Source organism: Trichosurus vulpecula, chromosome 5 (assembly GCF_011100635.1).
Source record: "Trichosurus vulpecula isolate mTriVul1 chromosome 5, mTriVul1.pri, whole genome shotgun sequence".
Taxonomy (NCBI): domain Eukaryota; kingdom Metazoa; phylum Chordata; class Mammalia; order Diprotodontia; family Phalangeridae; genus Trichosurus; species Trichosurus vulpecula.
In genome coordinates this window covers 151,143,322-151,164,653 of record NC_050577.1, presented here as the reverse complement: position 1 = coordinate 151,164,653, position 21,332 = coordinate 151,143,322, and the positions used below count along the sequence as shown (strand labels likewise).

Genomic DNA, 21,332 nt, shown 5'->3' with positions numbered 1-21,332 from the left:
GACTGACATCCCTGCCAACTCTAAACTTTCTTAATTCTTCAAATACCCAAATCAGTGAGATTATAGATCCATCTACATGTCTAGAAAAGTGAGTGTACTAAAGTTTTAGTCACAGTAGGATAGAATAACATGAAATTTTCTTAGCTGCACTGTTTGTTAATATTTTTATTCTCAAGTCTACTTAAAGTCTTATGCTTCTGGCAGGTGCTTCTATATGACAGTATGTTTTGAGCCTGGCTTTCTTTTTTTAATCATTATTTATTTAATATTTTTAGTTTTCAGCATTAATTTTCACAAGAGTTTGAATTACAAATTTTCTCCCCATTTCTATCCTCCCACCCACTCTAAGATGGCATATACTCTGATTGCCCCGTTCCCCAGTCAGCCCTCCCTTCTGTCACCCCACTCCCCCCCCATCCCCTTTTCCCTTACTATCTTGTAGGGCAAGATAGAGGTTTATGCCCCATTGCCTGTATATCTTATTTCCTAGTTGCGTGCAAAAACTTTTTTTGAACATCTTCTTTTAAAATTCTGAGTTTCAAATTCTCTCCCCTCTTCCCTCCCCACCCACCCTCCCTAAGAAGGCAAGCAATTCAACATAGGCCACATGTGTATCATTATGCAAAACCCTTCCACAATACTCATGTTGGGAAACACTAACTATATTTTGCTCCTTCCTATCCTATCCGCCATATCCAATTTTCTCCCTTGACCCTATCCCTTTTTGAAAGTGTTTGCTTTTGATTACCTCCTCCCCCTATCTGCCCTCCCTTCTATCTTTCCCCCTTTTTATCTCCTTCCTCCTTCTTTCCTGTTTTGGTAAGATACCCAATTGAGTGTGTCTGGTATTCCCTCCTCAGGTCAAATCTGAAGAGAGCAAGATTCACTCATTCCCCCTCACCTGCCCCTCTTCCCTCCCAATAGAACTGCTTTTTCTTGCCACTTTTATGCGAGATGATTTACCCCATTCTATCTCTCCCTTTCTCTGTCTCTCAATATATTCCTCTCTCATCCCTTAATTTGATCTTTTTTAGATATCATCCCCTCATATTCAACTCACCCTGTGTCCTCTGTCTCTATATATAATACACACACACACACACGTATGTATATATATGTATATTCCCTTCAGTTATCCCAATATTGAGAAAGGTCTCATGAATTATACACATCATCTTTCCATGTAGGAATGTAAACAAAACAGTTCAACTTTAGTAAGTCCCTTGTGATTTCTCTTTCTTGTTTACCTTTTCATGCTTCTCTTGATTCTTGTGTTTGAAAGTCAAATTTTCTATTCAGCTCTGGTCTGTTCACTGAGAAAGCTTGAGAGCCCTCTATTTTATTGAAAATCCATATTTTGCCTTGGAGCCTGATACTCAGTTTTGCTGGGTAGGTGATTCTTGGTTTTAATCCTAGCTCCATTGACCTCCGGAATATCATATTCCAGGCCCTTCGATCCCTTAATGTACAAGTTGCTAGATCTTGTATTATTCTGATTGTGTTTCCACAATATTCAAATTGTTTCTTTCTGCTTGCAGTATTTTCTCCTTGATTTGGGAGCTCTGAAATTTGGCAACAATATTCCAAGGAGTTTTCTTTTTGCGATCTTTTTCAGGAGGTGATTGGTGGATTCTTTCAATTTCCATTTTACCCTCTGGCTCTAGAATATCAGGGCAGTTCTCCTTGATAATTTCTTGAAAGATGATATCTAGGCTCTTTTTTTGATCATGGCTTTCAGGTGGTCCAATAATTTTTGAATTATCTCTCCTGGATTTATTTTCCAGGTCAGTGGTTTTTCCAATGAGATATTTCACATCGTCTTCCATTTTTTCATTCCTTTGGTTCTGTTTTATAATATCCTGATTTCTCATAAAGTCACTAGCTTCTACTTGCTCCAATCTAATTTTTAAGGTACTATCTTCTTCAGTGGTTTTTTTGGACCTCCTTTTCCATTTGGCTAATTCTGCCTTTCAAGGCATTCTTCTCCTCATTGGCTTTTTGGAGCTCTTTTGCCATTTGAGTTAGTCTATTTTTTTAAGGTGTTGTTTTCTTCAGTATTATTTTGGGTCTCCTTTAGCAAGTCATTGACCTGTTTTTCATGGTTTTCTGGCATCACTCTCATTTCTCTTCCCAATTTTTCCTCTACTTCTCTAACTTGCTTGAGTCCATTTTCACTGCCTGACCACGTTCCCAGCCAACTACTTGACTCTTGAGTTTTTCGTTGGGGTATGACTGCTTGTAGAGTAGAGAGTACTTTGTTCCAAACTTGAGGGAATGTGCTGTTGTTTTCAGAGCTATTTCTATACAGCAAGCTCTGCCACACCAGCTCTCCTCCTCCCCCAAGAACTGCCAACCTAGAACGCAACTCAGATCTTAAGTAGGCTCTGTACTCCTGCTCTGATCTGTCACTTAATTCCTCCTACCACATGGGCCTGGGGCCAGAAGCAACTGCAGCTGTCGTTCTGTAGCTGCACCACCCCCACTGTCCCTGAGGCAGTGGCCAACCAGGAACTCCTTTCACTCTGTCCCCCGCAGCTTTTCCCACTAACCTTCTCTGTTTTCTTTGGTGTTTGTGGGTTGAGACATCTGGTAACTGCCACAGCTCACTGATTCAGGGTGCTAGGGCCTGTTCCACCTGGCTCCCGGGTCTGGTTGGTCCAGGCGCAGCCCACGCTGGGCTCTGCTCCACTCTGCTCCCAGCTCCATGCACGCTAGACCTTACCCAGCAACCATCCAGGCTGTCCTGGGCTGGAGCCCTGCTTCCCTCTGCTATTTTGTGGGTTCTGCAGTTTCAGAATTTGTTCAGAGTGATTTTTTTATAGGTGTTTGGAGGGTCCTGGGGGAGAACCCTAGGCAAGTCCCTGCTTTCCAGCCGCCATCTTGGCTCTGCCTGAGCCTGGCTTTCTGGTGTGAGATATAACAATTAGGAGCTGCAAAGAAGATTTTATTTACTAAGATTCAAGTTTTTACTAAAAAATAAGATGAAAGATTTCAAGAATCTTAACAATTGGTGAATCACTGATTCCAACATTTTGTCCATTTATAAGTCTAAGATAAAAATGAAGGTTTATGAAACCTTCCATAAAGAAGGAAATTTGAAAGATACAGGTAATTAAATTCTTAGTGAATCTTTCAGATGTAAAGTCATTTCTCGATTTTACAAAATCATAAATCCAAGAAGAAAAATCTTAAAATTAATAAAGGTAAAACTCTACTACAGACCTACTTTAACATCTCATTATGGCATGGAAGTGACCCCTGAATTCCCAAAGACTATGCCAACAAAATAGCAAGTCCCAGAAAGCTGAACAAGCTTCAAGTATGGACCTCATGCTGAACTAGATGTTGTCATATGAAGTCTAGCTGGACTTGACAATTAGCTATGTTAGGAAACAAAAAAAAAATCATTTTGGTATAAGTAAAATACCATTACAGAGGTAGGTATGCTATGAACATTCAAAAAGTTTTCTAAATAATTAAGAGTTCCATAGTCTCCCATTTTCCATAGGGTGACTCACATTTCAGTCCTACCTTGCTGATTTACTAGTTCCTCATTACTCCTTCCCAAAGTTTTGATTGTTTCATTCTCTAGTTCCCTTACATTCTGCATATGCCCTTGCCACCTCCTTGTGATGCTTCTATGGACTAATTCCTGGTACTAGCCAGAGGTTAGGACTCAACATCACCCAGCAAAATGAAGTAGCAACCAGTCCATGTAATGACAGTGAAGAGCAGGAACAAATTTTATAAAATTGGCAGCTTTTCAGCAGTGAAATGGAATAGGATTCATACATATTTTTTACTTTCAAATGACCCCATCCTCATTTCCAGTATCTCCAAGCAGTGAATTTGCTTGAAGTAAAACTCTATGTGTGTATGTGTGTGTATATTTTAAAGTTTAGAAACCTACCATTTAATTGCCTATAAGTTGTTTGCCTATAAGTTGTGTTTGAATTTTAATGTTCTTGACTGAATGATAAAACTGGATGCTTTATTTATACTTATCTGCATATGTTAAACATTTTGACAAACAATTGCTTAAGAAAGATAATCTGAAAAAAGTTCTTGTCCATGAGCAATTCAATTTCATTTATTTTAGTCAAATATAAACTGTTCAAATGTCCCCAGTGTTTACTGAATGTGTTAATAGTTCTATATTTAACCTGTTTCATTTAGTTGCTTGGTTACACTAATGAGGTTGGTTATACTCTATTCTCTGCCCTGATTTGACCATATATGCAGTATTATGTTCAGTTTTGGGTGACAATTTTAGAAAGAATATTTGCAAGCCAAAGCATATTCAGAGGAGGGTAACCATAATGGTGAAGAAGTATAAAAGTTCAAAGGTTAAAAGAACTGGGAAAGTTTAGCCTGGAGAACAGAAGATTTGGAGGGGACATGATAGCTGTCATATAGAACAGACATGAGCTTTATTCTGCTTAGGGTAGAACTAGAAGCAATGGGTAGAAGCTGCAGAGTGGCTGATTCATGAGGAAAAAAGCTTACTAACAACTGGACTGTCTAAAAATGAAATTAACTGCCTCAAGAAATTGTGAGTTCCCTGTGGCTGGACGTCTTCAGAGGTTGAATGACCACTTATCAATGATATCATAGAAGGAATTCTTGAAGAAGTGTCCACTGGAGGCCTTGGACAGCCAACACTGAGATGCTAAGATTCTACAATCCTGCCTTATTCAGCACATTCCAAAGCAAGAAATTCGTGCTGATCCCTGTGCACTATCTAAGCCAGTTCCCTTTGTGACCAGCAGGAACCGGCTGGCCTGGTTACAAAATGCAATCCTTTGCCAGAGCAAAACTCACTTATACACATGCTGATTGAACCCATGACCTTAACCTCATTAGCCCGGTACTAAATAACAAAAAACACATCCATGCTTAGATTAGAAGATATAAAAGAAACAAATTTCATGCCTTCAACCACTTCATTCATATCTTTCACTTATCCACAAACACATCTTCTATAGCTGTCAACTTGTTGGGCTATGGCAATATGATGGTATTTTTTTGTCTATTAATAAAATATATGTAAAATGCTGCTACAGCAAACTCCAAGCTACTACTTTAATTCTTTTGTCATTATGGAATTGTGGTTGAATATTGGTTGAAATATACAACCACTGGGCGGGGCTTGAAATTTTTTCTATTATGTGAGATTTTATTAAAATGTTTTCATTATAATGACATTGTATCCCATATCACGTATTAACTCCCTGAAATTTAAATGTATAATACCTCCCAAACTTTAATTTCAAATATAAATGTACAGATTTCTAACATGACACAATTCATATAAAAATTAATAGATTTCTAAAATGGCACAAATCCAAAATGGGTCTAGTAACTTTCTCAGAGGTTGCTGTGAGTCGCATCAGGTTCTTGGGAATAAATAGATGCTGGCAGGGAGAACAAATTAAAACTGGGTCTGGGATAGTTTAACTATACTTACTAATAACAAAGATTCTGAAGGAAGAACTAGGTTTTTCTGGGGGTATCTGCCCCAGAGAGAGCTCCCCCATTTATTTATCTACCCACAGGTAGTAATTCTGACAGCAGTGCCATATGCCTATGGCAAAGGGTAGCTTTGTTACACTCCACCTAGAGGAATGGCATACAAGTTGAAAAACACTTTGTCAGCTAAGACAAGGAAGAATGGATGAACAACTTCTCAAAGATGCAGGACAAAATTCACTCCAAAAGGAGAAGGGGTATTGTTGGTTGATAATAATATGTCTACTATGATATCTTAGGGCAGCTAAGTGGCACAATGAATAGAGTGCTGGGTCTGGAGTCAGGAAGACTCATCTTCCTGAATTCAAATCCAGCTTCAGGCACTGATAGCTGTGTGACCCTGGGCAAGGCACTTAACCCTGTTTGCCCCAATGTCCCCACCTGTAAAATGAGCTGGAGAAGGAAATGGCAAACCATTCTGATATCTTTGCCAAAAAAAGCTCCAAATGGGGTCATGAAGAGTCGAACGTGACTAAAAAAAATAGCAAAACTATATTATCTACCTTGATAGTCTTTTGCAATAATCTCACCAAATCCATAGCTGTCTTTTAGATATTTCCTCTTTTCATGCTTTCCATTACCTTCCATACCCACACTTCTAAAATTTCCTTTTCCAATTCAACGAGCTTTCATTAAATACCTGCTAAATGCACAGTAGTTTACAAGACCCAGACAAAATAGAAAAAAAAAAATACAAAAAACAGAAACAATCACCCCTGCCCTCAAGGAACTAACATTCTATGTCATTTTTTTTTAAGAAAAAAGTTCTAGCATGGACCTCAACTTCTTTATATGTGATGTAAAACTCGAACTTTACAATGGATTTTTTGGTGACATTTACTTTCTCCTTGATGAATACCCTTGCATTGCATTTATAACTTTCCATATTATTTAGTCTCAGAAAACACATGTGTGAGTTATTTGCCTTTTCAGGAAATCATGCAAGTTCTCTCACAAAGGTTTTAATTTATTTTTGCATTCATGTTTGCATGAAACTGCTTTCAAAACTCAAGTTTTGGAATTCAGAATGCACTCCCCCCAAAAATTAGTCATTTTTTCATCCAATAAGTTTGTAAATGTGATGCTTAAATGGAAAGGAGCCAAAAGCCTATACTACTATTCCTGAGGAAAATCTAAGCAGCTGTGGCTGTGTAATTTAAAACCTCTGAAAAGTCTGCTGCACTACTTGCCCTGCGTTATTTTAACATGAGGACTGGATGCAGACAGTTCTCCAAAGGATCCCCTTCCCCACCGCATGAAAAAAAGAAGTGAAAGACAAACCTGAGTACAACCTGAAAGGTCCAAATCGGTGATCTTGTGGCATCCTTTGCCTAAACTCAGGTACAGTAAGCCTTTCTCTGTGAATTTCCTGCAATAAGCCAAACTAAGTTTCTGTAAGTTGGGGAAACATCTGAAAAGAAAACCAGGGAAAGAGGAGACGAGAGGAGGGAATGGTTATTATGGTTCATTACAGAATTCACATTTCAGCTGTTTGCTTGCATTTTTCTTAACATACAGTGACTAAAAAAAGTAAGATTGCTAACTGGACACCCTCTTTTCATATGCTTAATAATTTCTTTGGGGCAGGGGCTAGGGTGTGGAGTAGATCTGCAGTAGTGGGAGGAAGACTTCTTTCCTTGCTGAAAAAACTAAGATTGGCACTAAAATTTCAGAACTATTCAGAGTTAGGGTTAGAGTTAATCTCAGATGAAAATCTCTCAAAGGAGATTAACTTACATTTTTAAGAGACCTAACTTAAAAGTCTATTGGGGATGCATGAATATTTTTTGAAAACTAGTATATTTTTAAAAACAAAGTTGCAAGATTTGTTCTCTTGTTTTAATGTAAGTTTTATCTGTGGGACATCAAAATTAGAATTCCAATAAGGGATGCTATAAGTGTGCAAAGAACAAATACTCTGCAAAATTTGCTCTGCTGATGAACTATTATTACACAAGATTGTTAGAGATTCATTTGACTTAAAAAAGCTTATTGGCAAAAACAATCAAAAATGAATCTGGAATCCTAGTTGTGTGAGAGGGGAGGCACCTAGACCAATTCCCTTATTTCACATTTGGGAAAACTGAGGACCATAGGGATTAAGCAGACTTCTCAAGGTGACTCATCTAACTAGTGGCAAAAATGGGACTAGAACCACATCTACTGGATCAGTTTCCATGGCTCTTTCCAAGCTATAAGTGGTTATTCAAAAGGAATCTAGAAAGTTATTTTTAAAATGGAAAATTTTATTTTTAAATAAATTTTTAACATTTATAGTATCCATCAAACATTTCTACTACCAATATTTAAAAAGGCTAATGTCCTAAAGATTAAATCTTATAATAGTATAGTGCAAATGGTTTGAAGTGGATATGATATAAATAAGAAAATACATCATAGACTATGAATCTTTAGAGAATTGAAACAGAGCTGTTACAGCCATTCCACAATGACCAAAATGAAGGCTTCCAGAGAGATGAAATGTAATTACAATGAGTCTATACTACTGCGCTCTTTGAGCTTTCAGTTTCAGGACAGCCTCTGGGCAATTTTCCAAGCCAGACCAAGTCTAGCATTTCAAAAAGTGCAAGAACTCCCACTACCGACAACTTCTAAGGAAGGGGAATAAGTCATTGTTATGAAAACTAACAACATGCGTTTGTAATTGACAACATTGCAGAACAAAATTAAAGGACAAAAAAGAAGAAGGCAGGGGAAAATAGTTGTGGGAAAAAAACCCAGAAGACTTAAGTTCATATTCAATGAAAAGATAAAATAAGACACGTACACATATTGTTACTCATTTTATTTCCAATAATTTGAAACACACGTCTGCACGACACAGATTACCCCACTCATGCTGAGTTTTTTTTTGAACAAAACATGATTTTTCTCTCTGCCTGCAACTTGTATTCAAAACATATGATGAAACATTTTAGTATCTTTAATACTGTTCTGACTCAGATCAACAGCTTAGTGAGGCAATGAGCTAGCTTCAGAAGAAACAGTCCAGGCCACTCCCCTCCCTTGCTGGGAGCTCCTAAAATGATCCAAAGGGCTGCTGATAAAATCTTTAGAATATACACTTTAACTTCACTCCTCTCAAGTGAATGCTGAGAGTGAGCTGGGAAAATACAGTTTTCTTCCATCTATACTCAGATATCCAAAGACCAGTTAGATACACTAAAGGATATCTAACAACAGGAACTATTAAGCAAAATAAAGATTCTAAGGAATCTTGTGGAATCTCCCTCCATGGCAGTCTTTTAAAATGAGAATCTAAACTTATTTGACAAGGCTGGACTAGAAGTAGGTCTTTTAGGAAGAAGGATGGATAGTCATGTGATATTTCAGTATTTTGCCCAACACTATGGATCTCTTTGGTTCCATATCATGAGTCAAATCCGCCATTTTGAGGACAGAAATCTATTAGATAAAAATATTGTACTTCCATAGACTAGACATAGAATAATTACCAAACTAATGAGACTACCAATGACGTATCTTCAGGATGGAAAACCATAAGTGTGGAAATCCACAGGGCACTTCTCAATTGTATCTTTTAAGTTTTTCCAGAGGAAATGATTGTGGAGGTTAGAAATTCCTAATGATGGGAGAAATATCAGTTGACAGTGAAATCTAAATTGGCAAATTTTAAGTAACACTGCTACGTTTCATTCTAAGTTTTGGCACAGAAATAAATGTGTCCCCTGCTGAGCAAGATCTGATCTTTCATTTTCAAATCCTGAGACCATTCACACAATCCTACTTCTGAGTTGTTTTGGTTTATATTTTTCCTTTGTGTTTTACCTTTTCCCAGTTACCTAGTTTCTTGTGGAACTGTTTTTCTCTCATTTTAACAGTACTGATTTTTGGCTGCTATTATGCATAGAATGCTATCATTCTTTTGGAAACTTTGGTGGGTATTTTTAAGTACAGTTTAAGAATTCTCAGCACACAAGGTAGTTACTACTATAAGGAACACGCAATTACATTTTTAAATGAAGTTTTACTGGAAAGCCTTATCTGTGATCAGAGTACATTTCTAATGTAATCACATTGAGATGTGAATGTTAATTTCTCAAGAGCCACAGTGGTTGTTTCACAAAATGGAACTTCTAAAGAAAATCTAAATACAGCAGTTAGGCCATACACACAGGCCCCTTGCAATAGTCAAATAAAGTTAGCTACTATCCCTCTATCATGAAAGAAATGAAGAAATAAATATAAAGCTCTATCGATGGGGAATCTACCATTTACCTGCTAAGACAAGATATTCACGCAGAAATCAACTAGCAAACACGTTAACACAAATGTGCTAGAATATGTACTATTGTATAAGTGCTGTTGAAATTCAGAGAAAGGAGATATCCTTGGGTAATTAAGTAGATAGAGAAAGCTTAATGAGACTTAAGTATGTAGGATCTGGATAAACAGAGGAGTGAAAAGAGAAAGACAGTCCAGGTAAGAGAAGGGGCAACAAGATGTAAATGAATGTGTGGAGGACAATATGAAAAGTAGCCTGATGATTTAAGTAGTGTAAGTAGTAGTGGATTTCTATATGAAAATGATGTATGACAAGGTTGGACAGGTATTGTAGAGTTTACGAACAGTCCTAAATGCTAGGCTGCCTAAATAAATCATTCACGTAGTAGGAAATAACAGCAGGTTCTTGGGTGGGAAACTGATGTGATAAAAGCAGCATTCAAGGAAGATGAATCTGACCTATATTGGAAGGATGGATTTGCAGGGAGAGAAGTTGGCATAAAGGGAGAGAAGATTTAGGTGTGAAGTGAAATGGACTATAAATGGTGGAGGGAGGATCATAAGAGATGGGTAAATTCAAAGGCCATTTCTAAGTAGATTGAGAAGACAGTCATTGACTGGGCATACAGAACAAAAGAAAAGCACTCAGCAGTTTTGAGCCTCAGGGAATGTGGAGAACAGTAGTACTGTTAATAGAAAGGGAAAAGATAAAACAAAGACTTTGTACGTTGTAGAAGGTGACAAGCTCAGTTTTGGATGGGTTGGACTTATTGGTTTTGGGATTTGGATGTTTGGTGTCTGAATAAATGTTTTACTTCTTCTACCTTCTATATGGAGAGTCTCTTATATTCCACTCTTCAAGTGGAAAAGTCATAAAGCCAACCAAAAATATGGAGCTGGCGCTCTGATATGAATTTATCAACATAGTTAGTTATCTAACTGAGAAGATGAATATGCACTCTAAGGGAATAAATGAAGAAGGATAATAATAAAAGTTTCCATGTATAGGATGCTTTAAAATTTACTAAGCATTTTACACATTTTTATCTCATTTGATCCTCATAACAACCTTGTGTGAGAGTTGCCATCATTATCTTTATTTAACAGATGAGGGAACTGAAGCTAAGAAAGGTTCAGTGACTACCCATTGTCACAGAGCCAGGAAGTATCTGAATCAGGATTTGAACACAGATCTTCCTGATTGGAGGAAGATGTGCTACTGTGCCACCGATCTGCCTCAAGAGAAGAGGCCTGAAGACTGAAACTTTTAAATATTCTCACAGTTAATGGAATAAAAAATAAAACTTAGCAGGGAATGTGATAAGATAGGAAAAGAACCAGGAGAAGACAGAATAAAGAGAAAGCAAGAAGGCCAGTTTCCTTAAGGGGAGGATGATTCATCAGAGAGACCAAGGAGGAAGATAACTAAGAATACCTTGTACAGTGTTTTCCATGTAGTAGAATCTCAATAAACATTTGCTGAATGAACTGGAATCACTGATTTTGAATGAAATTCTGATTTACAGAAAGTGAACGGTACTGATTAGACAAAAACCATCACCAAGCTCTGTGACACAGAATTCAAAACACAATTGAAAGTGAGTGTAGCATAGTGGGTAAAATACTGCCATATGGATAGGAAGATGGGGAGAAGATGGCACTATGGCGACCCAGTAAAACTAGACTGTAGGGGATTTAAGGAAGTGGATTGTGGGACAACAAAGAAAGGAGATTGTAAATAAATGCTTTCCTAGAATAAGCATGATTTCAGAAAGCCTGAGCAAGTCCTTCAAGTGTTTGGGAAATGAAGCAAAATGTTAGATAATGTAGTCTTTTAGTTGTCATTCCTACGTGAAGCCCAGAGAGAAGGCAGCTTTATTCTCCTCATTTTGGCAATTAATTAGTTTGGAGAATAATAGGAAAAACAGGGGTAAAGGAAAGAAAGGAAAAAGAACAGTATGCCTTTTTGTCATGTGAGCAGGACAATGTCACTTTCTTTTTCCTGAGACATCATCTTTATCATCTCCTCAGTATTCTCTTAACAAGAACAATTAGGAAGTAAAAAAAAACTCTGTTAACTGGCATGGGTTCTTAACCTCTGTGTGTGTGCATGTGTGCGTGCGTGTGTGTGTGTGTGTATGTGTGTGTGTGTGTGTGTGTGTGTGTGTGCTTATGGTCCCCTCTGGCGGTCTGGTGTAGCCTATGGATCCCTTCTCAGAACAATGTTTCAAAACGCATAAAATAAAAATACATGTAAGGATTACAAAGGAAATCAATCATATTAAAATAGAGTTATTGAAATGTTGTAAAAGGAAGTTCATGGGTCCCTAGTTAAATTACCTTTTCTCTTTGGCTTTATGAATAGTTCCTGAAAAATTGTCTCCAAATCCAATTTTATATTAAATTTATCAGGGGAACTGATTATTAAAAGGAACTACATGGAGAATCTTCTTATAAAAATATTTTTCTCTAATATAAATAAGTATTCTTCAATCTCTTTTGTTAGTTTAGCTTTTCATACATTTGAATTTTCAAGTTTATATTTATAGAAAGCTGTAACAGAGGATTTTTTTTTCAAATTAGACCTGTACCTCCATAGAAGAAGGTTCCCCCATCTTCCCTGCAACTTACTGTCTTAATTGTCTGGGGAAATGACAGATTAAGTGACCTGCCCAGGGTCACACATCCACTGTGTGCCAGAGGCAGAATTTGAATACAGGTCTGGCCATCTCTAGTCACTATGCTATATTAACTTTCAATTGTATGTTGAATTTTATGGCATGGCATTAGGTGATAATGTTGTCTCATTAGTACAACTATCTCAATATCCTCAGGATCCTACTCATAAGAGGTCATGCTTTACCTAAAGGGAGAGGATTTTGTATTTTCCTTTGTATATTAGTCACATCTTTCCAAGTAAGAATTTTTTAACTTTACATAATACCTACATTCAATAAACATTTATTGTGTTCTTACTATAGGCAGGGCACTGAGGATACTAATACAGATCCTATACATGACCCTGTACTTGGTGTGCTTCGTGCTGAGGAATACAAAGATGAAAAACTGTGGCTGCTGGTGCTAAGAAGCGACAGTGTAGGAGGGGAGTGAAAACCCGAAGAGAAGGTCCAATGCAAAGGAGGACGTAGCAAGTGCCACCAAAGAGGCACAGACAAAGTGCCCTAGGAATTCGGAGATGGGAGGACTCACTTCAGGCTAGGGAGTAATAAGGGAAACCATTATGGAAAAAGTACAAGTCTTAAACAATCTGCAGGATTTCAAGAATTTTGAGGTTTGGAGTGGGGGCGGGGTAGGGTAGGACATAGGACGTACCATTAGCAAAGACACCTAACTAGGAAAATTTGAGGTATGTTTGGGGAATAGTGAGTGATCTAGTTGGATTAGAGCAGAGAGGAGATGGAAGAGTGAGTTATGGCCAGATTGCAGAAGGGCTTGCATGCCAACTAAAGAGCCATTGAAGGCCTCTGAACACAAGTATGCCACGATTCTATGTTTTAGGAAAATGAATATGGCAGGAATGTACACAGAGCACAATGGAAGTTAATGGATGAATTAGAACGTTATTACTGTAATCTAAATGACAGGTACTAAGGGCATGAACTAGGTTGATGGCAAGGGAGAAGAAGAGAAGGTGATAAACAGGAAAGATGTGGCAGAGGTAGAATCAACAGATCACAAAAATGAATTGAATGGTAGGGGTCAAGGCAAAAGGGGGAATAAAGGACAATTACTAAGCTTGGAGTCTCAGGTAAGCAGGGGCACCATTCAAAGTGAAAGGAGGATCAGGAGAAGCGGCAGAGTCTTTGCCTATCTTGTATGAATTCAGCTTTAGACATTATGAGTTTGAAGTGTAAGTAGAAATGCCCAGTGGGTAGCTGGAAACGTGTGTGACTTGAGCTCGGAATAAAGACGTGAACATATAAACGGAAGCGTCTACAGAGGAGAAATGGCGGGAGGTCTGGGACAAGATAAGATCACCAATTCAATTCAACAGTATTTATTAAGTACCTGCAAGAGGAGGGAAGGAGAGTTAAAAAGCAAGAGAAAAAAGCTGCAATCGCCACTCAATGCTGAAGGATGGACTTCTGTTTACATCAAGCCCTATTATTGTTTTACATAGTCCAGGAAAATTATCTACGTAATTCACCCTGAGGTAAGGATTGAGATGAAACTCAAGAATCAACATTGAAATTGATTAATGTTTCCTTCCCCTTCTCAATCGCTCTCCAGAAGAGGTATTGACAAATGGTAATTGGTCCAAAAAAGACAAAACAGAAGAGAGGAGATTGGATAGGGTATTACTCTACTCCTGAAGAATTAGGAAATGGATATGTATTTGTATTTTATGTTTCCTTCACTTCTTTCCCCCCTTTTTTGGACCAGATCCATGATATAGGGAACTAACTTCCAGATGAGAAATCTCCCTCTTCCAATGCAGGGCCTCACCTCCTCTACGCTCTCAGTCTTAAGAGAGGTGTCTGGGGTCCTGAGAAGTAAAGTAACTTACCCAGGTCACACATCCAGTTTGTGGCAGAGATGGGACTTGAACCCTGGTCCTCCTGACTCCTAGGGTGACTTTCCTCTATCCATTATGCCACACTGACTCTCATATAAGGTTCATATACTGCATTTTTTTTTTAAATTAGGACACAAATCACAAGTAGGAGAAAAAAGCATTTCTTAAAATATAAAGAATGAAAAGAAATTGTTTTCCTACAAGATACCCAGCATTCTGCCTATCTATATCTCACTGTCCACGTTTTTTCTGTAAAATTTTAAAATATCATATTTAAATCACACGCAAAGCCCTTTTGGACATTTTTCATGTCTTCAGAAATCCACAGAAGTCATGTCTATAGAATTTTACCTAAAAATTGAAGAACGTTAGTTTTTGGTTGTAATTAACTATAAATTTATATATTACCAATGTGTGACATATTATGCAATGAGGGGGCTATATTTTTCTGGTAACAATAAAAAATTATGTTGGGAATATAATAATTCATCCTCAAATTAAGTTTTTTGGCAAGTCTTTTCATCATAAAGATAATTGACTACTGTCTACTGTTCAGAAGAGCCTATATAAATCCTTAGTGTCTTGTATATAAAAATTATAGCTAGGGGATGAATTTTCAGAGAATTAATTTTTGTTTTTACTGGCTTAAGAAACTATAAGTCTTACCCCTTACCATACAAATGGAAAAATATTGCAAGTATAGATCAATTTTCCCAGAATAGCTGTTCTAAATCCTTTCTGCTTTCTTTAAGTTCCCAAACACCCTCCTCTAATTGTCAGGAGATATTCCCATCTCCTCATTTACTGAGGAGATTAAGAACCCCTGATATGAAATGTTTCAATTTCTTTTCTTCACACCTCAACATATCTTTTAAAAATATTTAATTTTACCCCATTATATGTAAAAACAATTTTTAACATTTGTCATGTTTTTTTAAGTTTTGAGTTCCAAATTCTATCCCTCTCTTCCTCCCCTCTTCCCACTCTGTGATGATAGGCAATCTGATATAGGTTATACACCAACATATCTTTAAATCACATCATCATCATAATATCTTTCTTTTCTCCTGTCTCAGAGGTAGAGCTGTCTTTTCTCCTCTCCGACTCTTCTACCTGGAGTATTTAGAGCAATGCTAGGGGTTCACACAGTGCCTGGCACACAGTAGACACTTAATGAATGCTTGTTGACTAACTAATAGAAACTTAAAATATCACCTAATCCATCATTCTACATTCAATTGAGATTGTACTTAAGAATTTTTGCCAATAGATATTTTTGGACTTGGGAATATACAGAAAGTAGTACCTAAACTTATATAAAAATGGTTTCCTACCCTCTACTTCAAGCTTTCCAGAAAAATAGATTATGTCACTCCTCTTAGAAGCTCATTCTTATATTATTCAATCGCACACTCAAGGAGCTCTTTTAATTGCTAACTGGAATGCTTCCCACAGTTCCCATTACTTCTTCTAACCCTGTTCTTCAAATGATGAACTGAACACTATGAATCCCTATGAATTAGAACCTAAGTTGGTAACTTTGCCAACTGCCAGTGGTTTCTCTCTATCAAGCCTATGGGATAAAAGCAGGCATAAAGCATATCCATATTATGCATGGAATGGTCAATCACTGGTCACTGATGAGTGGACAAAGGTAGGGAGAACTGAGACTTTGTGAAAGGAAGGAAGCACAGACTGACGAACATGCAACAGGCAAATGAGTAAAAGGCAGTGACTGCCTCATAAAGCTTTAGTTTCTCTCAAAACATTCAGGATAAATGTCACATTTCTAAATGAAAGTAGATGCACCAGTGAACTTAATGTCACCTAATTAAGGCAGGGGAACAATTACCTTGACAATAGTCTCAGTGTTCTATTACTAATATCTGTGTGAGCTATATTCAGATGGGTAAGAGCTGGGCAGCCTTCTGACACGTATCTCATTACTTCATCCTGAAGAGAAACAAACAAAAAATCCTTATCAAAATCCAATGTGATTTGCAGCCTTACCATTTTCTCCCTATTTCTTCTACTCAGCTCCTAATGAAACACATATTTATAGTCTTAGCACACAAAAAAAAGAAGATATTACATAATCACATTAAACTTAATAAAGCACATTGAATGCATTAACTTATTCAATCCTTACAACTCCTCTGAGGTAGTTACTATAGATATTATCATCCCCATTGTGGCAGAGCGCCAAACCTGAAGTCAGGAATATTCATCTTCCTGAGTTCAAATGTGGCCTCACACACTTACTAGCTACATGACCCTAGGGAAGTCACTTAACCCTGTTTGCCTCAGTTCCCTCATCCATAAAATGAGCTGGAAAAGGAAATGCTCCATGATCTCTTCCAAGAAAACCCCAAATGGGGTCACAAAAAGTTGGACACTCCTAAAAATCAAAAGGACAACAATTCCCATTTTACCATCAAAAAAATGGAGCCTCAGGAAAGCAAAGTGATTTGTCCAAGGTCACCGATTCATTCTTAGGTCTTCCTTTGACTATAACTTCAGGTCTTTCCCCACTACACAATGCCACTTCCAACTTACATAGCACAACTCAGTTTCAGCCCATGTGGGCTAATTCATCGTGGCACTAATTGGTTTTGATTGGAAAACCTCACTTTTTCTTGCAGCTATGTTTATTCAGTCTATTATTTGGAAATGATCCATTTCATTCCTCCGCAATACCAATTTCACATTTACTCAAAAACTAGCTCTAGGATGAGAAGGTAAGTACTTAGGTGTCACATGTCAAATTGCCTTAATTGTAAAGATATAAAAACTGCCCACATTTGAAACAGAAAATTCCAAAAAAAATAGGATTACTATCAACAAATGGGAAGGAGGAAATAAACATTTATTAAGCAATGTGCTGGGCATTGTACTAAGCACTTTACAACTGTATCTCATTTGATCCTCACAACAACCCTGGGAGGTAGGTATTATTATTATTACTACCCCCATTTTACAGTTAGGGAAACTGAGGCAAACAGAGGTTATGGGATTTGCCTAGGGTCACACAGTAATTAAGTGTATGGAGCCAGATTTGAACTCCATTTTTCCTTACTCCAGGCCCAGTGCAACAACTGTGATCAACAGCCAGGCTTCGTTAATGGCTAGTTATTTTAAGTTTGTGGCATATTACAAAACTCAGGCAGAATTTTAAGTTCTATACCTGGAAAGAAAAGATCAGAACAGGGATTTAACCTGAGTGTTTTAAAAGTGTAAGTGACTAGATATTTAAGAGAGGGAATAAGCGGCAAGCAGAGTCCTGCTGCCCAGGTGGTCACGCCCAACAAAGCAGAGGAGGCCGAGGCCAGTTCTACACCTACTAGAAGCTGGGAATGTTCATTTTCAATATCATTTCTAGTGATAAACATCCTGTCCCAGGTATTTCCTGGCGTCATAAAACAGCATACGGCTAAGGCTGGTCAACAAGAGCCTACTCTACTGCGATAGGGCTGATCCAAGTGCCAAGGCGATGAAATAGTGTGCCCCGTGTGTCCGCACAGATTTGTCCACAGAGTGACTGAACTAAAGTCCCCTGAGTCCCTAGCTATAGGGAAGCTCTGAGGGCAAGGATGCTACCTGAAATGTATCTTCCAGGCTTTCAATAAGTGATACAATACTGCTAGTGTATTGGAGATGTAATCATTTCTATTGTAAGAAATTCTGTCCTTTCTTCTGCTGGACTGAAAGACTCCCTCTCTGTCAAGGATCTGGATATTGCTACCCATCTTTTGTTACAGGTGGAATCAGCTAACAAGAATGTGGGATTATTTTTGTGGGGGGAAGGGGAAGGCTAGAACACTAATGATATGAGAGCAGTGAGTAGAAAATTAAGCATGTTTCTTAAAATGCTGTGCCAACTAGAAGCACTATATTGCACTGGCACTCAATGAAAGGTACTAGAGAAAGGCAGACTAATAGGGAATAAAAGGAAGACAGGAATACTAGCTTACATACCTCTTTGGGTACAGATAGAGAGAAGAAGAAAGTGTGGCCTCTCAGCAAAGAGAAGCAGGAGATAGGAATTTTTGACCTTCCACAGAATGGCAGCCCTTTGAGGTAAGTCAAACTAGAAAGCAGTCAGATGCCTGATGTTCTCTGTCTAGAACAGACAGATGTCAAACAAGTTCAGATCAGCTATACCCTCTGTTTCTCAAGTGACCTAGGAATCCTTTTCAAAGTGACTAAGCATATAAATACAATATTAATAAATATCTGAGGGCCTATAACAGTTTGCAAATTTGTCTATGAAGCTCTTTCGATTTTTTTAAACATAAAACACTAGACAAGTTTCTGTGAGAAATTGAAGCATGTTGAATGAATATAGTATTTTAAATGTAAGCTTGCCTTTTTCACTGAGAACAATAGTAAAATCTGGATGAAATTAACAGTACCACATATTATTAGAAATTATAGTTGGTAAATACTTTGATGTCTCTAAATTTGATGCAGATGTCACTGAGGTTTGACTTTCTCACTAGACTGGCAAATTCAAAGAATATTTAAATTTACTTAAGACGTAACACACAAATTACAAAAGAAACTAAGTCTTATAAGTCTAGCTATTTCCTACAGTGCCTAGAACACAGTAGGTTCAATAAATACTTGCTAAATGAATGAATCAATGAATCAATGAAGGAGATTTGGCAGAAGTGACTATAGCTAGGGAAAAACATCTGGAGAATGAGGGAGGGAAAATTTTCTGTCTTTCTGATGGGGGAAGCACATTTCTATTTTGTAAAGAAGTAACAAGTGAAAAGAATGAAACTTCTCTTTCTGATGTAGCTTTTCACATGGTTATTGTTGTCTCAATATTATGGAGTAGCTTTCAGGTGACTGTATCAACGTAAAGAAGTAACCTAATCACTTCAAAATAAGTATCTGTGACTTAACAACAGAGCATAATGGAAAGAGTGCTAGGTTTGGAGTCAGATGTCCATTTTCAAATCCTGACTTGGCTCATACTTCTTATATAACCCTGAGCATATCGCTTAACTTCTCTGGACCCCATTACCTCACCTGTGAAATGAAGGGTTGGATTAGGTGACCTCTAAGGACTTCCAACTCCAAATCTTGAATGTCTATCCATAGATGCTTCCTCTATGTTGATGAGCACACATAAAGCAGCTAATTTAAATCCACAATAATAATAACTTAGTAGGCAGTAGGAAAGAAAGTGGGGGGAGGCTCTGAACAATTAAAAGCACTTGAATATTATATGTATACACATTGTATTTATATTTCATTTGTATTTTTTCCTCATTTAAAAATAACATTTTTACCATCAAAATTGAGGAGGATGGGGTGGATTATATGAGGAAATTGCTGCCAGATGCTGTGAAAACTAGAGACCACCATAACTGCTCAGCTAGTAGCCAAGAATATAATTCAAGAGTAGCAGTCTCTCTTGGTGGGAAACCTCTGAAGAAATGACAGAAGTAGTTGAAGAGGTCTGACCAGTCAGCACTGCTCCCCGAAAGGCAAGGACTGAACATTATCTGTGATACTTGTATATCGTGTCTACTTAGTAAATATTTGTTGAATTGAATCAATTTACTTTTTGTGTTACCACAACACTTAGAATAGTGCCATGTACATAGCAGACTCTCAGACAATCTGTGCCACATGGATGATTATGCACCGTTTCATTTACTTTCGGCAGAAATGGTTCATTAAAATCTTAATGCTTTGTCATCATCTCTTACCAACTATTGAGAGGTGTGACACTACTGCTACTGACAACTGGCAAACATCTGGAAGGAAATCATATTGAGAAAAAATTGAATTTATTTTCTAGATTAGGAAGTACAAGCTAAGGTAGTAGGTGAAGCAGGGAATCTGTGATTATATCATACGTATGGATATGTGTGTGTGTTTGTGTGTGTGTGTGTATGGGTGGGTGTGCGAGAGTGTGTAAAATAGGCAGACATACCTACATATGTATATATGCCTCTCTCTAAATATACATAAATACATATATGTATGTATACATAAATATACATATAATCCTATAAAAAGATAAGAAGCAGGTTTGATTATCTGTTCTACAGATAAACTGAGAAAATAAATCCTTAAAGTACTTGCTTTTTTCAGAATTCAAACTAAAATATACCATCTCTCAGTTCACATAATAATACTCTTTTTTTAAATAGACAGATATTTAATTAAGGACCCAGTTAATAAAAAAATTGTCTTCATCATCACTTTCCAGATATTTATCAAGGGGCAAGTGAACCAGCATTGGACCAATCTACTCACTGAACTTATTTTAATGACTGGCGCTGTACAATGAAGTCGTATTAGGAAGCTTCACCATGGCAGGAAGGTGTCTTTGATTTTTCAAAGTCTATGCCCGAGGGGTTCACGTATAACAGGCTTGGTTAAGCTGAAAAGATCTGGGAGATAAGGCTGGTGATGGACTATATTCCTCTCATCCAAAGCTTAGCCTAGCCAAGACAGGCTCATTGCCAGAGAGCTAGCCATGAAATGAAAAGCTTCTTTAGCCACATCAAATCATAAATATCATCTGTTAAGGCCTGGAAGTGTAAGACTGGAAGTGTAAGACTGAATATCATAGATGAGAGTTTTGTGACTTATGCAGATCACTGACAACCAATTTGGTCATGGAAACGGTCATAAATTTCATGGAAATGGAATTTGGATATGCCCCATTGCAATATATGTGTGTGTTTACATGTGTGTATGTATATGTGTATACGAATGTGTGAATATACAGATATATATTATGCCAGTGTTGATAGCAATAGGCACATTCCTTCAAGGTTATTATTTACAGTAAATATAGGGATAGAAATTTCTTGCCAATTTTAAACAGCTTGCCTCTCTCTCATAGAATTAACCTCAACCTTTAAAATAAACACACGGAGTATAACTTTCTTTTGGTAGCATTCCTAAATATATATTGGTACTCCAAATTGTAAATGCTAATATTCATTCATTCCCTCTCTCTCTCCATATACAC

The 21,332-nt window shown here is 37.4% G+C and overlaps 2 protein-coding genes across 2 annotated transcripts in view; one reads left to right on the top strand and one right to left on the bottom strand.

The window, feature by feature from the left end:
* Positions 1-21,332, bottom strand: part of FBXL13 (F-box and leucine rich repeat protein 13) — a 156,545-nt gene that overhangs the window by 134,978 nt on the left and 235 nt on the right. Inside the window, exons 2-3 of the mRNA XM_036760646.1 lie at positions 16,185-16,285; positions 6,811-6,940 (exon numbers count right to left, since the gene is read on the bottom strand). Coding sequence (XP_036616541.1) covers positions 6,811-6,940; positions 16,185-16,285 — 231 coding nt within the window. The remainder of the gene's footprint in view (positions 1-6,810; positions 6,941-16,184; positions 16,286-21,332) is intronic.
* Positions 6,725-21,332, top strand: part of LRRC17 (leucine rich repeat containing 17) — a 67,834-nt gene continuing 53,226 nt past the window's right edge. The window contains exon 1 of the mRNA XM_036758520.1: positions 6,725-6,870. The gene's annotated coding sequence lies outside the window, so the exon portion shown is untranslated. The remainder of the gene's footprint in view (positions 6,871-21,332) is intronic.